The sequence below is a fragment of the Alnus glutinosa genome, chromosome 1, assembly GCF_958979055.1.
Source record: "Alnus glutinosa chromosome 1, dhAlnGlut1.1, whole genome shotgun sequence".
Lineage (NCBI taxonomy): Eukaryota > Viridiplantae > Streptophyta > Magnoliopsida > Fagales > Betulaceae > Alnus > Alnus glutinosa.
Window position 1 is genome coordinate 19,706,718 of NC_084886.1, and position 14,500 is coordinate 19,721,217.

At 34.4% G+C, this 14,500-nt stretch overlaps 1 protein-coding gene across 1 annotated transcript; it reads right to left on the bottom strand.

Moving 5' to 3' along the window:
- Positions 1-5,827: 5,827 nt before the first annotated feature.
- Positions 5,828-8,124, bottom strand: LOC133882914 (loganic acid O-methyltransferase-like). The gene is made up of 3 exons (XM_062322180.1): positions 8,032-8,124; positions 6,393-7,055; positions 5,828-6,172 (listed from the first exon to the last, which is right to left on the bottom strand). Exons 1-3 carry the CDS (start codon positions 8,122-8,124, stop codon positions 5,828-5,830), a joined length of 1,101 nt encoding a protein of 366 aa, XP_062178164.1.
- Positions 8,125-14,500: the final 6,376 nt, after the last annotated feature.

A 14,500-nucleotide genomic window follows, 5' to 3' on the forward strand; every position in this document is an offset into this window, starting at 1 on the left:
TGTGAGCTGCCCGATACGGATAATTTATAGGCACCACGCATGAAGCTCCACGTACACAAAACTTCTCTCAACTACCTGTTATTCTATCTTTTCTCAACAACTGGTTTACGCAGGCGTTGAAGCGTTGAAAGTTCAGTACCTTTTGTTTTCGCTTATATTAATTCCAGCAGCACACGAATTGACTTCGTTGACTTATTCAAACCCTTGACTTTGATTACTTCTTTCCTGGAAGATAATATATATATATATATATATATATATATGAAAAATGATGGATTTACAACACCACTACAACAATTACACAACACCCCTTTACATGGGGGTGGAGCCCAGTGTGTGGAGCCCACCCCATGTGAGGGGGTGTTGTGCAATTGTTGTACCGGTGAAGTGTAGGAATCAAACCCCTATATATATATACGAGGAGTGATTCTTGTACTCTTTGTGTACAACAATGACACAACACAAAGGTACATTGGGTCCCACCCAATGTGTGGACCCCACCTCATTGTGCCTTGGTATTATGCCATTGTTGTGCATTGTGAGTGTTTTGATCATTTTCTTTTATATATATATATATAAACGCTTTATTAATATGTTAATTGTCGCCTAAAAACTTGTACCAAAAGATTTAGCTGCTTTTTTTGTTTTTTTTTTTTACGAAAATATCACTGATATTTTGTTATGGACCTCTGTAACAGGGATGGACGGTGGATAATTAGGTTAGTTAGTGCGTATGATAATAAGGTATTCGAGGTACCCTAGGCCTCCTAAGGTTAGGGTTATTCGAGAAACCTTATAAACTCCTAAATAACCACAAGAGTTGAATTATAATAATTTTCTTTTAGATATATTTCATTCTTCAATACCCTATTTATAGGGTTACAAATATGAAAATACGGAAATGATAAATAAGTAAATATTACTAAACCTAATGGGGTCATTAATTCTCTTATTTCCTTCCTATTGGAGATATAGCTTTATGAGCAAAACTCTTTATTATTCTTTCCGAGAGACAATAATTAAGTCATTTATTTCTTTCCTATTTGAGATATTGCTTTATGAGCAAGACTTTTTATTTTCCTAATAATAATAATCTATTATTCTTTCCGGAAGACAATACGACTCTTACCTTATTTAAAAACCTAACCTAATTATTCTATTAAAGAAGGTATAAATATAATTCTAATAATGCCCGTGTTATATACCCTAGGTACGTAACACTAGTTGTTACGGACCTCCGTAACAAGGGATGGACGATGGTGATTTGGATGGGAAAGTGCGTGGGATAATAGGGTATTCGAGGTACCCTGGGCCTCCTAAAGTTAAGATTATTCGAGAAACCCTAAAAAACTCATAATCAACTACAAAAGCTAAATTATAATAATTTTCTTCTTGATATATTTCATTCTTCAATACCCTATTTATAGGGTTACAAATCTGAAAATACGGAAATGATAAATAAGTAAATATTACATAAATATTACTAAACCTAATGGGGTCATTAATTCTCTTATTTCCTTCCTATTGGAGATATAGCTTTATGATCAAGACTCCTTATTATTCTTTCCAAGAGACAATAATTAAGTCCTTTATTTCTTTCATATTGGAGATATTGCTTTATGAGCAAGACTCCTTATTTTCCTAAAAATAATAATCTATTATTCTTTCCGAAAGACAACACGACTCTTACCTTATTTAAAAACCTAACCTAATTATTTTATTAAAGAAGGTATAAATATAATTCTAATAATGCCCGTGTTATATACCCTAGGTACGTAACATATTTTATTGCATAAACAAACATACAAACTAAAGCCCAGAAAGCCCTAAATAACCAAAGATTATTGCTATGAATTTAGTACAAAAAAAATAAAATCAAAGATAACATTAAATCAAGCTCGATTAATGCCATGCAAGACACCCTCATTTTCCAACCTATGAGCTAATTATAAGAAAAAATAAATTTAATCACTTAATTAATATTTTAACACTTCCAAAACGTGTGGCTTATACTACCTTTTAATAGGCATGATGCTCAACACGTGAAATATTTAATTGAAATGGGAAGTAAATTACGAAGTCAGGGATCAGACTTAGGACATTTGCTTTGATACCATATTAAATTATCACTTATCTAAAAAACTTAAGCTAGTAAAATGAGGTAAATTTAAGGATTAATACTTTAACACAGAGTGAGTAATTAATTCGTTTGGGTGTTCGATTTTTGAAATCTGAATTGAATTCTTATTTGGTTCATGAATTTCGAGGCAAATAAGGTATTTGGATGATGAGTAGAATTGAAATTCTATTTGAAATTGTATTTGTGTGAGAGTTATATGAAATTGTTTTTTCACGGATAACCATGGTAGGAAATGATTAAAGATATAAAAAGTTGTGTATAATAATTGGTGTTATGAAAATTAGTGTGGAATAATGATTGAAATAATAATAATTTAATATAAATAAATATGAAAAAAATATTATTTAATTTAAATAATTATTATTTAATTATTAATTTCTGTAATATCATTGATAACAAAAGCAACCCATTTTTTCCATGCGTCAGACGTACATGGGTGGGGCCCTTGGAGTTCAGTTTGTTTTTGAAGTCAGAGGAGAAATGGATTAATTATTTTTTGAGTTGAATGCGGGTTGTTATTCAAATACACAAATTTTAAAAAGAATTCCGAATAGATATTTTTTTTGGTTTCCCATCCAAACAGAGCTTTCAGTACTATTTATCTTTAGCAAAGCTCCACCGACTCATGGTAATTAAATAGTAAAAAGTGTTTAGTACAAAAAGAAACTGGGCTTGTTTGATAAGTTATAGAACATATCATCATAATGTTGTTACTGTTTATGTAATTTTTTTTTTTTTTTTTTATATATTTTTTACCACTGATCAACATCAAAACATTCTAACTTTTTTTCACTTTTTATATCACATTAATAATTTTTTATTACTATTCAAATAAAAAAATTCACTACAATACAAATTTTTTTTACTTTTTAATACAAATTTTTTTTATTTTATATCACATCATATTTTTTACTAATTTTAAAACTAACAACTCGCTATTCTGTTTTTGTTCCGCGCATACTTTTGTCAAACAAGTTCACTGTTACATGTTTGAATTGGTTGGCATATATGTACATTAACCTTGCTTTTTGGGTCCGCTGACGACTAATTTCAATACAAAAGTCATCTTATTTAATTGTTCAAAAAAAAAAAAAAAATCATCTTATTTAAATGCATTGATGTGACTTGGTGTCTTGGTTTCCTGGGTGACGTAAAGTATTTTGACAATATGTTTTTTTGGGTTGACTCGTGCTAATAACTTGTAACTGCAAAAAAAGACTAATGGCTTTCGACAGCAATTGGTGGCCAACAATGGATTTCGATGAACTCCAGCGGCAGCCGTCAGAGAGCTCCGGCGAACTCTGAAGACCCGCATTGAATTCTAGTAGTAACAACAAATAATGAATTACGAGGGATCAGTACGTATAAGGAGGAAAAACCCAAACTTAAAAAATAATTTATAATTTTTTTTTTAAAAAAAAAATACACCATTTTACTGAAAAATAAAAAAAGCTTTCATAGTCAACTAAAAACATTTTCAATTTAACTATGAGTTTCGATCCTATCAAATGCATAAAAAAAAATTTGCCGCCACTTTCCTTGAAGATATTTTGGCTTTTCTTGTATTGGATGAGCTCGAAGAGAAGTGACACCAGTGGAATAAAAAAAAGGAAAAGATAGATTTTTAGCTTTTGCCCATGTAAGAATTTGTTGACGTGGGTGGTTGATTGAAATGTTCTTTTTATTTTTTTTTCTTTTTCTTTTTCTCATTCTTTCTTTTTTTCTCATGCTCTCTTTTGTGTGTTAGGGATAGAGACGTGTGTATTGAATTTTGGGTGTGAGTGATTTTTTCTTTATCATTATTTTGTATTTCATCTTTTGCATATATGCATGTTAGTAAATTTCTTCCGGCAAAAGATAAAATTTGAGGGCTGAGACGGATCTAAGGCGGGCGGGCTCCCCACTCCTAAAAAAATTTGTTAAAAAAGGTTTTTAAATTTTTAATTTTGTTAAAAAATGAATTTATATGTTTTTTTCTCTTATTTTAATCCTTACAAAAATAATTGATATAACGTACGGTCCAACTCTCTAATATTAAATTTTTAGTTTTGTCTATATAGTTAAAAGGGTGGCCAAACCACTTCCAATAACCATGTAGATGATTCGGACACAATCAGATATGTTCAAAAAATACGATCGAACCACCTCATGACCATTGGCATTTGACCAAAAAAAGGTGACTCTACTATCTCCGGTAACTATGGGGTCGGGGTGGCCAGAGCCCAGAGGTACTGGAACTACTTAAGAGTGTGAAGACAGTTTTGAGCCAAGACAAGATGGGAGATACGGATCGATCTATAGGCAGTGACGTGCAAGATGATCGAAGGTACTCGTACGCGGTCAATCTTTTCTCAACTACTTTCTTGCGTGATGGTCTTGGCAAGCATTGATATTGGTTCAATAGACACTGATCACGTATATACCTGTTGTAGTGATCTATATATGGACTATGCAGAAGTTAGTGGCAGGCGGCGCCCTTCGTCAGTAGGCAGCCAGCCAAACCAAGCCAAGTATCTTGTGGAGTAACCTTCTCCACAAGACTTGAAAGTCCATTATTATGCACTAAATAACACTAAATGGTGAACGGAAATAATTAAAATTAATTAGGCAGTACTGTTTTCATATTGGAGGCCCGTTTGCGAAAATGACATCACTAGTTTTCTGGAGTGGACTGAGGTACTTGGACGGTGAGTATTGTGGACATGGCTTTAGGAAAATTCTAGAGATCGATCCAAGAGATCACAAAGCTCGTTAAACAACCAATTAATTAAGATCCAATTTTCGGTACATGAGGTACTAAATTTATTTTATGTTGCTGCATGTGTATATTTCTAACATTTGGTACGTATCAGATCGAGCCATAGTAAGTTGTTCCTATGTGTTTCTATTTTTGAAATACATTGGTTCTTGAGTTTGTGAGCTGCTATTGGAATTTGACCAATGACCATCGCATTTATTAAAAAACTATTATTCTTACGGTGGTCCGTGATCAGCACACCTTCAGTCCGCACAAACTACGTGCTGTACATTTATAACGTCTCCAAAATTAATTAACTAGTGATTAATTCGATGTGCCTCCTCGAACCTATATACTAAGTAAATAAGCCCCAAGGATCTAAGGGTTACTTGTATATATAATAGCTAAGATAGTCATCTTTATACCACGTACATCACAATAATAGTATCCAAATCAATAACTAAAACATCGGAAGATAACTTAACATAGCGAAAAGATAGTTGATCATCAATCCAACTCGGAAGTGCAACATTGGATATATATCGTACACTAACAACAAAAACTCTATTAACTTAATTATCACAATGCCCTTATACCCTATGAACTTGTACGGAAGACTAACTGGTGAAATCCTACGACTCAAGTGAGTGAAACTCACACGAATACTTGTTATTATTTGTATGCGTAACATGCATGATTATTTTATATATCAAACCTGCATGTTTACTACTCACATGAAATATATTTTGAATCATGTCAAAAAAGAAATATATTTTGAATTAATGTGAATTATATTTTGTGAAAATAAATTATGAATAACAAGATAATAAAAATAATGAATTTGTAAATATATGCATGTAAAAAGGCTATGAATTAAATTGCATCGTATACCGTGATATAAGTCCATAAGTTTGTTCGACATTTCTGGCCAACAGAAAATACAAGTCTAATTAATCATTTGGCTTGCATTTCAAAAGGACAGACAGTAACAATGTTTTTTGGTTCTCATGACCAAGGTTTAAGTAAATGGGAGTGCTTGCAACTTTCTTAGAATAGCGATCGAAGACCTCATCCATGATGTCATTTCCAAAATGCTTTTCAAATACTCCTTCGAGTCCGGCTCTGAGTGTCAAAGTAAGCGTTTGGGGGCTTACTTGCTTGTCTTGGAGACTTAACTCTTGGATGCTCTCGATGCTGAAACGCCTATTTCTTTCAAAGACTGCCATTAACTCTTTAAGAGATGGGAAATAAAGGGGCAGATTGATAGAGTCCAGTTTTGCTTCAGAAACTAGTCCCTGCAATCAGGATATATAACCATTAGGCTCTCATGGAAACACCATCGATCTATAAATTAACCAAAATCTTTTACTGTCAGTGTTGGTCATTTGGAAGATACCTCAATTCTAAGACTCAACAATATTGGATAGTGTTTTATGTTTTTTTTTTTTTTCTTAAATGGAAAAGCGTTCGCGTACTTTAGTCCCTATCTACTTAATGTAATGTAAGCTTTCTTACCATTTTTTCCATGTCCGTCAGACAAGATTCCAGAAGTTCTAGATGTGTACAAATGGTGAAGTCAGAAGAGAGAATGACGTCTGGGACAGCAGCTATGAGAAGCACCATCATCCCTCCAACCACAAGCTCTTCTCCTCTAGCAGACAGGAAGGACTCCATGCCCATGGCATATTGAGTTGCATAGGCCTCCACAACTTCCTTTTTAGCATTTGTGTAATGTATCCTGCCTTTATTCCATGCAGGAGAAGTTTTGTTCGTAATCTCATTGGGCACCTTGGAGAGCCAGTTAAGCGAATTAGAGGAGTGAAAAATGTGAATAGTGGCTTTGGGAAATAGGCGGCCGTAGAAAGAGCCTGGCACCCCAGCGGCTAAGTAGTTTCTCTTTGGTGGGAAGGACTTGAAGAGAGTGTTGAAGTCATTGGAGGCATGGTCGTTAAAGAAAACTTGGAATTCTGGGATCTCCCTAGTACAGTAATCTTCTGACTGGTATTTGAGTTCTATGGCGTCTACAATGTTTTGCACTGCAAGAAAGGTGTTGGGTCCTGTAGAACAGCCCAAGTCTGCCACAAAAATTGAATTTAAAGGTGTAGAAAGGGTCTTGATGTCAAATTTCTTGACAATTGCCTCCATGATCATTTCTTTGGCTGCTTCAACATATCCTCTCTACAAATTTAACCAGCAAATTAGTCATTGTTTTCAGTTTGAATGACTTCATTTATAACCATTAATATTATGCATGATGATAATAATGGAAGACGCGCGCGTGGTTGGCTGTGTTGAGATTCAAATCTACCAATTATTCACTTATGCTACAATAGTAAAATAGACATTGTGAGTTCAATGACTAATTTTACGGTGAAAAAAAGAAAAAGAAAAAGAAATTGACTGACAAATTTAATTATTTGTAATAAAAGCTATGGTATTCCTAGCAACACTCAAAATTTATAAATAGAAGAGTGCTACACATACTCTCAAGTGTTCACTCCTTGTCGACGTAGCAACAAAATTATTATTGAATGAAATAACAAATGAAAGTGCATATAACGTACATTCACTTAATCGGGAGTACGTGTAGAATTTCTCGGAAAAAAAAAAACAAAAGAAAAGAAAAGGAGTTGCCCTACTCCTAATTATGTAAGTAATTCAAAATATTTTTTCTTCTTCTTTTTCTTTCTAATACTTTTTTTTTTCTTACCATGATCGAAACAAGTTCCTTGCTTGTCCTAGATTCTTTGTTGCTCAAATCTTCCTATCAATCGTGTTTTCTAAAGCAAAAACCGTTCATTTTCTCCAAGTACTACTTTTCTTTAAGCCATTTTTGCAAGATCAATAATCATGCACGGGGGAGAAGCAATAATTCAAAGGAAAAGCTATACACGTACGAGGGACAAGAAAGCCGAACCTGTGATGGAGGTGACACATTTTATGATTAATACCATAGAACCATCTTAGGAAATTCAGAAGATTTTAATCTAGTGGCAGACGTACCGACAGATTATTAAAGATTTCTATCCGGTTATCAACCATGTGCTTTTTACATGCAAGTGGCAGACGTACCGACAGTATTGGAAAAACAATGGTGCAAATATTAAAAAAAAAAAAAAAAAAACCATGTAAATAAAAAACTGAAAAATAGTACCTGGTATTTGGAATTTTGAGCATAGCTGTGAGCTCCATCTCCTCCAGCCATTGGATATGATTCAGGAAATTCAATATTCATTTTATCCTCCATCTGCAGTCACTGAACGTGTGTATTTTATACTCTCCCACTAGGCCTATGTGATCGATGTCTCTTACAGTACTCTTGAGCCAGGATGGCACATACTTATTTATAGGCAGCATGCAATTAAGATGAAGGTACCTGCTGTCATTCAATCATTTCTCAGCAAGTTTCTTGCGTGATGGTTTTGGCAAGCACTGAAAGTTCACCACTAGCTAGTATGACAGCTTCAAAGAATCTCACTTCGTCAACTTCATTAGACACTCAAGTACCTGTTACGATCCATGGGCTATGCAGAAGTTAGTGCCAGGCGGCGCCCGTCAGTGGGCAGCCAGCCTAGCCAACTAGCCAAGTATATATCTTGTGCAGTAGCCTTCTGACTTGAAAGTGCGTTACTATGCACTAAATAGCACTAGATGGTGGAACGGAAATAAAAAGAAGGCAGTGTTTTGATATTGTAGGCCCATCTGAGAAAATCACATCAAATGAGTCATCTCTATCTGACTCTTTCTAGTTTTCTAGAATGTAGCGAGGCAATTACTCTGAGTATTGTGGGTATGGCTCCTGTAGCGTACTCCACCACTGGAGAAGAAATTCTGGAGATTCAAGAGACAAAGCATGCATATTGAACAACCAATTAATATCCAATTTCGGTACATGATGTACTAAATTTATTTTATTATGATATGTTGGTACAGTTTTCGGTATGATGACGTGTCGTCTCAGAATGCACTCTCTCCGCCACCTACAAGACAAAAGATTAAACGCATGAGCTTGTCGGATGTGTCGACGGGGTCTCACTCTGATGTCTAAGTTAGATTCTTGTAGACAAATTTCAAGGAATATGAGAGCACACGAATTCAGAGAGATCAGAGCTAGCTTTTGATACCTGTAGCAGTTGTCTATTTGTAGCTAGGCATGTAGTTCTGGTACACTACGTATGCTCTTATTAGAGTTCAATTAGGATTCTAATCCCAGATTGTGTGGGATTAGATCTTATCCCTTGGGACTAATCTTCAAGTGAATTCAAACAGGTCTCTTATCCTATATCGTGTGGGATAAAAGGTTATCCTGGTATTTCCGGGATCTTATCCCATATCGTGTGGGATAAGAGATCATCCTGAAAAATCTGGGATAGAGACCTTCTACGTCTTTCTAGGGATCATGGATCAGATATTTCCATAATTCTCTGCGATAATTCCGGGATAAGGTTCCAACATATTCCATCCATATCACCTCGTGGTAGTCTCGAGAAATCCGTTCTCGGGACCATCTGGACATGGGCATTCCGTGTGTATTCTTCTCATATTCTCGGGATAGCAATGTCCCGAGATTCACCGATTGTGTTTATCCCCGATTCAGCCAATCGAGGGATATTCATAAGATTCTCTAAGGAGTATCCGAGGTATTCACTATCCGAGGCATTTATGACTGCCCAGATCTTCATGGGCCCTTGACGAAATGTGACTCCTTGGTATAAGGCTTAATCGGCCGACCGAGCCCAAAGAGCCATTCATGGGCTTTGGGATTTATAATTTTCCCAACAGTTACCCCATAATTTTCTTATTTGAAATACCTCGTTTAAGAGAATTAATCATTTCAAATCTCTTCCTCGAGTTATGTGTCTAACGCAGCCGCTCCTTTCAAGAGTAATGATGATTTTTCCTTGTGTCTCAGGTATACACTGCTCGATCGAGGTGTCTCACTGATTGTTATGCCTCGTTTCTCGGGTGTACGTTGGCGGCTGACTTGATTGGTGATGCCTTGATTCTCGGGCGCATGCTGACAACCGGCGCCTTAATTATGTCGATTAGACTCCGGGGCACGCGTCAATAGCTGGCGCATTTGTTTCCTTCTATAAATATTCCTTTTCACTTTCTCATTTTCACTTTTACGACCCTCTTGCTCTCACACTTCTGTTGTCGCTCTCACTATATTCGTTCTCTTACTTCTCAAGCTTTTGAACCCACTTCTTTCAAAAATGTCTTCCTCACAAACTTGGTCCGAAAGTTCTTCTCGGGACAACGCTTACCCTGAGCTTCGAGCGGAAATGGCTCATGTTGAGGGAGCTCCTCATGTTCATGAGGCTTGGGTGCTAGTTCCGCTCGAGAATCGATGCGCTACAAGAAAATCCTCAAATTTTGCCAAGTTCCTACTAGAGGAGTGAGGCCATTGGAATAGTGTTGGAGTCTTCATTACTAGAGTGGTGAGTTGATAGAATTTTCACAATTACAACGAGTAATGTCTCCTCGAATGATGTTGTTATTGTTATATGAAAATGATGATAAATTATAAGAATTCTACTAATTTGGGGGGTGAGCTTCTTCACATGCCATTTTCGTCGAAGAGGATGGCCAAGTTTAAGGAGTATGTAGGGCAAAAAATATTTAGTGTAAGAAGATGACATGTCTAAATGTTCCCACTACATGAAACTCGACATACTAAAAATTTCAACATCATTGGAAAGTACCAAAGAGCCTTTGAACTAATGGGAGAAGAGGATAAATAGTTAGTTGTTCCTAGATATGTTGATTGTGAAAATGCTTAGATATTTGTAAAGTTCATGAAATTTTTTTATGATGCCACATTGAGCCTTTCTTGTTTAATGTATGTTACCTCCAATTTATATTTTTGACAACTGTGTATCATTCAAAACTCATTAAATGATAGGTGTGTCAGTTAGGAGTGTACAACCAATTGTGGTTATTTCCTTATAACCGCAACTGGGGTATTCAGTTAATTATTCAATTTTAAATAACCGCAACCATCGATTGTGGTTATTAGCAACCGGCGGTTATCCAGTTATTAACCGATAACTAGTTTCCATAAATTGTTCATTTTTTTTTTCTTTTGAAAAATCCAACCAGGAAAATATTCAATGCTAAATACTAATGGACATGCATAATTTCATTCAAAATATTATTTCTAGTTTAGGACAAAATATTATTTCTGGCTTTACTTCTGGTATGGGTCACTCTTAGAACTTCAACTTTCTAATAATAACATTTCAGGCTCAATTCCCTAGCCTCCTTATCTTCTTGCTCTTGGTTGCAGCTTCTTGATATGTCTAATAACAATCTACCAATTCTATCTGCTCCCTTACCGGATTCCTTGTTTGGGAACCTTGGTTCATTGGGCCAATTGTTTTTGAGTAATAATTAATCTCATCTCTGGATCATTTCATGTATTTGTATCATCTTGCAAAAGCTTACGAATTGTTGATTTCAGCTCCAACAGGGTTTCTGGTGTCATTTCGCCAGATATATGTCCATGGAGGTGCCTTGCTTGAGGAATTGAGAATGCCGGATAATCTCATCACGCGTGACTAGTATATATGTATGGTATTCTAGGAATTGAAAATGCTGTTTTTTTTTTTTTTTTTTTTTTTAGGTCAAAAGTCAATAGATCATGAAGAAAAGATCGAAGAGAAAGTGGGGAGGCAAAGGTAGGGAGCACGTGTGAAAAAGAAAAGAAGAAAAGAATTATATTAGAATTAGGTTTTAATTATTTATATTTTTAACTTCTTTTTAATATATATATATATATATATATATATAACCGGTTACCCAGTTATCAACCAGATTTTTGAATCCCTATAACCGGTAACTACAACCGGCCTAGGCGGTTATAAGTGGTTAGTGATTAATAACCGCCCCGCTTGTACACCTCTAGTGTTAGTGATGATTCTATCGTGAGTATCATGGCTATTACAATGAGAAGTAAGTATGAGAAGTATTGGAGAAATATAGATATAATCAACTTAATGTTATATGTTTCTTTTTTAGGAAACTTCACTTAACCCTCTTGAATTTTCATTGCTTTTACAATCATCCCCTAACGGAGGCCTTGAAAATTACAAAAATACCCTTGTTTTTTTTAAAAAGAAAAAACACTTAATTAAAATAATTTTGTAATTTTATAAATTTTATAGTGGTATAAATGTTGTTCCACCCCTTTGTCATCTAATTTAAACTCAAACCCTGATGAGAAGGGTGACATTGCAAACTTTTTAAAGTTTGATACACTACTAAGAGGTTTTGAACTTTAGAAGGTGATTGCAAAAGTGATAAAAGTTAAGAAGGATTAAGTAAGGTTTCCGCTTTCTTTTTTGTTCTTGACCCACACTACAAGATGAAAGCTTTGGTGTTTTAGTTTAAAAGTTGCAATGGGAAGGAGTGGGCAAATGACATAGAAAGCAAATATGGGACACCTTTTGAATCTTTAGTTTTGGTACTAGTGGACTTTTTGACATGGCTCAAGAAAATTTAAATCGTACTCCCTTTAATATTATTGATGATGACCCGGTTCTAGGCACTGATTAAATTTAATTCATGACTCACCAATACGTTGAGGAGGAGAATGATTTGGGGTGTACATCAGAGGTAGATAGGTATTTTTTGTATGGGTGTAAAACATCAACACCCAAGTTTGATATTTAGTTGTTTGGATTCTGTGTATATATAAAACATGGCGGGAGAATATCGGGAATTAGCTTCAAGAGAACGTGGCGTGGATGTATGGAGAACAAAAAAATATGCAAGAGCCATACTTACAATGCAATTCGGCTACCCCTTTGGGGACGAAGGCTGATTTGATTTTTCTCTCATTATCACTATCCACAGCTAGAGTTAGGGTTGGAGATCTCTTAACCTTCTCTCCAATATCCTATTAGTGACCAAGAGCGTGAGCTCTCAAGTTATATGTCTCTTATGCCTACACAAGCTCATTTATATAGGCTCATGCAACTTATTGAAAGTTGTTAGGAAAAACCCTAACCTCACTCCAAATACATGACCAAGTAGGGTTAGAGTGCTTGTGTAAATCAAGTCAAACACATTATGGGTAATAATCATTAATCAACTTGGAGAGAGATTTAGAGGAAAAATAAAAACTAGCTCCGATATGCCTAAGATACTTGTCATCTCTTGACTTATTCTAGGTTTCTATTAATTACAATTAATTCCACTAAGCAATTGTAATTGCACTCCAGTAATTTATTTTTTATCATTCAAATAATCCCAATGACTTTATATTTTGCAATTGATCCCTCAATGAAATAATCTGTAATTGAATTAAAGTTATAAAATAACTGTTACTTTAATTCACTATCTCTTATCATTGAGTACTCAATTTAATCCATTGATTATTATCGTACTTTTGAAATCTCATTTAACTTTGTACATAAATGTTTAGTAACTCTTACTAAAACACCGAGACCCGAGATTAAAAATAATCAATTTCATTAAATCTATCTTAAGAGGATATTTCATATCGCTTTGATTAAATCAAAGGATTATGGATTTCATCTTGAGGAGTAGTGTTCCCACAATGCTTATATGTAATCACCTAACACACCGATATTTTGACTACAAAAGGGCTCACTCCTAAATGTATCAAAGTGGCCTTTACTTCACATTTAAGTTCATATTCATGTCAAGATTGAGAGTCAATATTATAAGTAGTCATGAGTTCAAGTTATTCTTTTGACAATGTTATAAAAAGAATAATAACTTATGTAGTTCGTTCAGTGCATTATATTTGCACCAACACTTCAATCAGAAGTTTCAACTTCACATGATCAAGATAGATTATAATGATTAATTTGTTATTATCTTATCAAATGGAATGCCAAATTTCATTACTGACTACGAACAATAATTTATAAATTACAAGTTTTATGGTTTAAAATCTTCCGTGTGACAATCTCATTAACACAACTTAAACCGTATTCAATGCAACTTATAGACTTTATACGCGTATGATAAATAATAATCACTAAATTTATACATGTAAACAATAATATGCCAAATGTTCTTGAAATAAATAAGTAAATAACCATCTTGATTTAATAAAACTAAAACATCATACAAATTAATTAGACTTTAGGGCATAAACTCTAACATTAGCTTGGTAGAAGATGAATTTGGTAAAATATCTTATCCCTACAAATATAGCACGTGATGTGTTGGACATCCCCAATTTCACAGTCGCCTTTAAGTTTGCCTTTAGCACCGGGAGATTTATATTTAGAAGTTTATTGTCTCCACTTACCATTGAGGCCTTGATTTGCACACAAAATTAAATCAAGAACAAGCTAATTGATATTCGAGAGTTGGAGGAATTTGCAGGAAGTTATGATGATTAAGGTATATGTTAAAATAAATTAGTTGAAACTTAGTTTTTATTACTTATTTATTCATTTAATTCAAGATTTTTTTTATTACTTATTTTTTCATTTAAGTCAAGTTTCTTTTATTGTAGATGAGCCTCAACCTTCAAGTTCAAGAAGTGAATCATCTTTTGGCTAAAAGTTTGTATGTAATGAAGGTTAGATATTATTTCTTCATTTTATTTTATTTTTGCTATTTTTCTTACAATATAATTGTCA

Coding starts and splice junctions, on each gene's coding strand:
- LOC133882914 (XM_062322180.1), bottom strand. CDS start 8,124: ATGGAGGATAAAATGAATATTGAATTTCCTGAATCATATCCAATGGCT. Junction 7,056..8,031: donor CTCAAAATTCCAAATACCAG/GTACTATTTTTC, acceptor TTAAATTTGTAG/AGAGGATATGTTGAAGCAGC. Junction 6,173..6,392: donor TGACGGACATGGAAAAAATG/GTAAGAAAGCTT, acceptor TCCTGATTGCAG/GGACTAGTTTCTGAAGCAAA.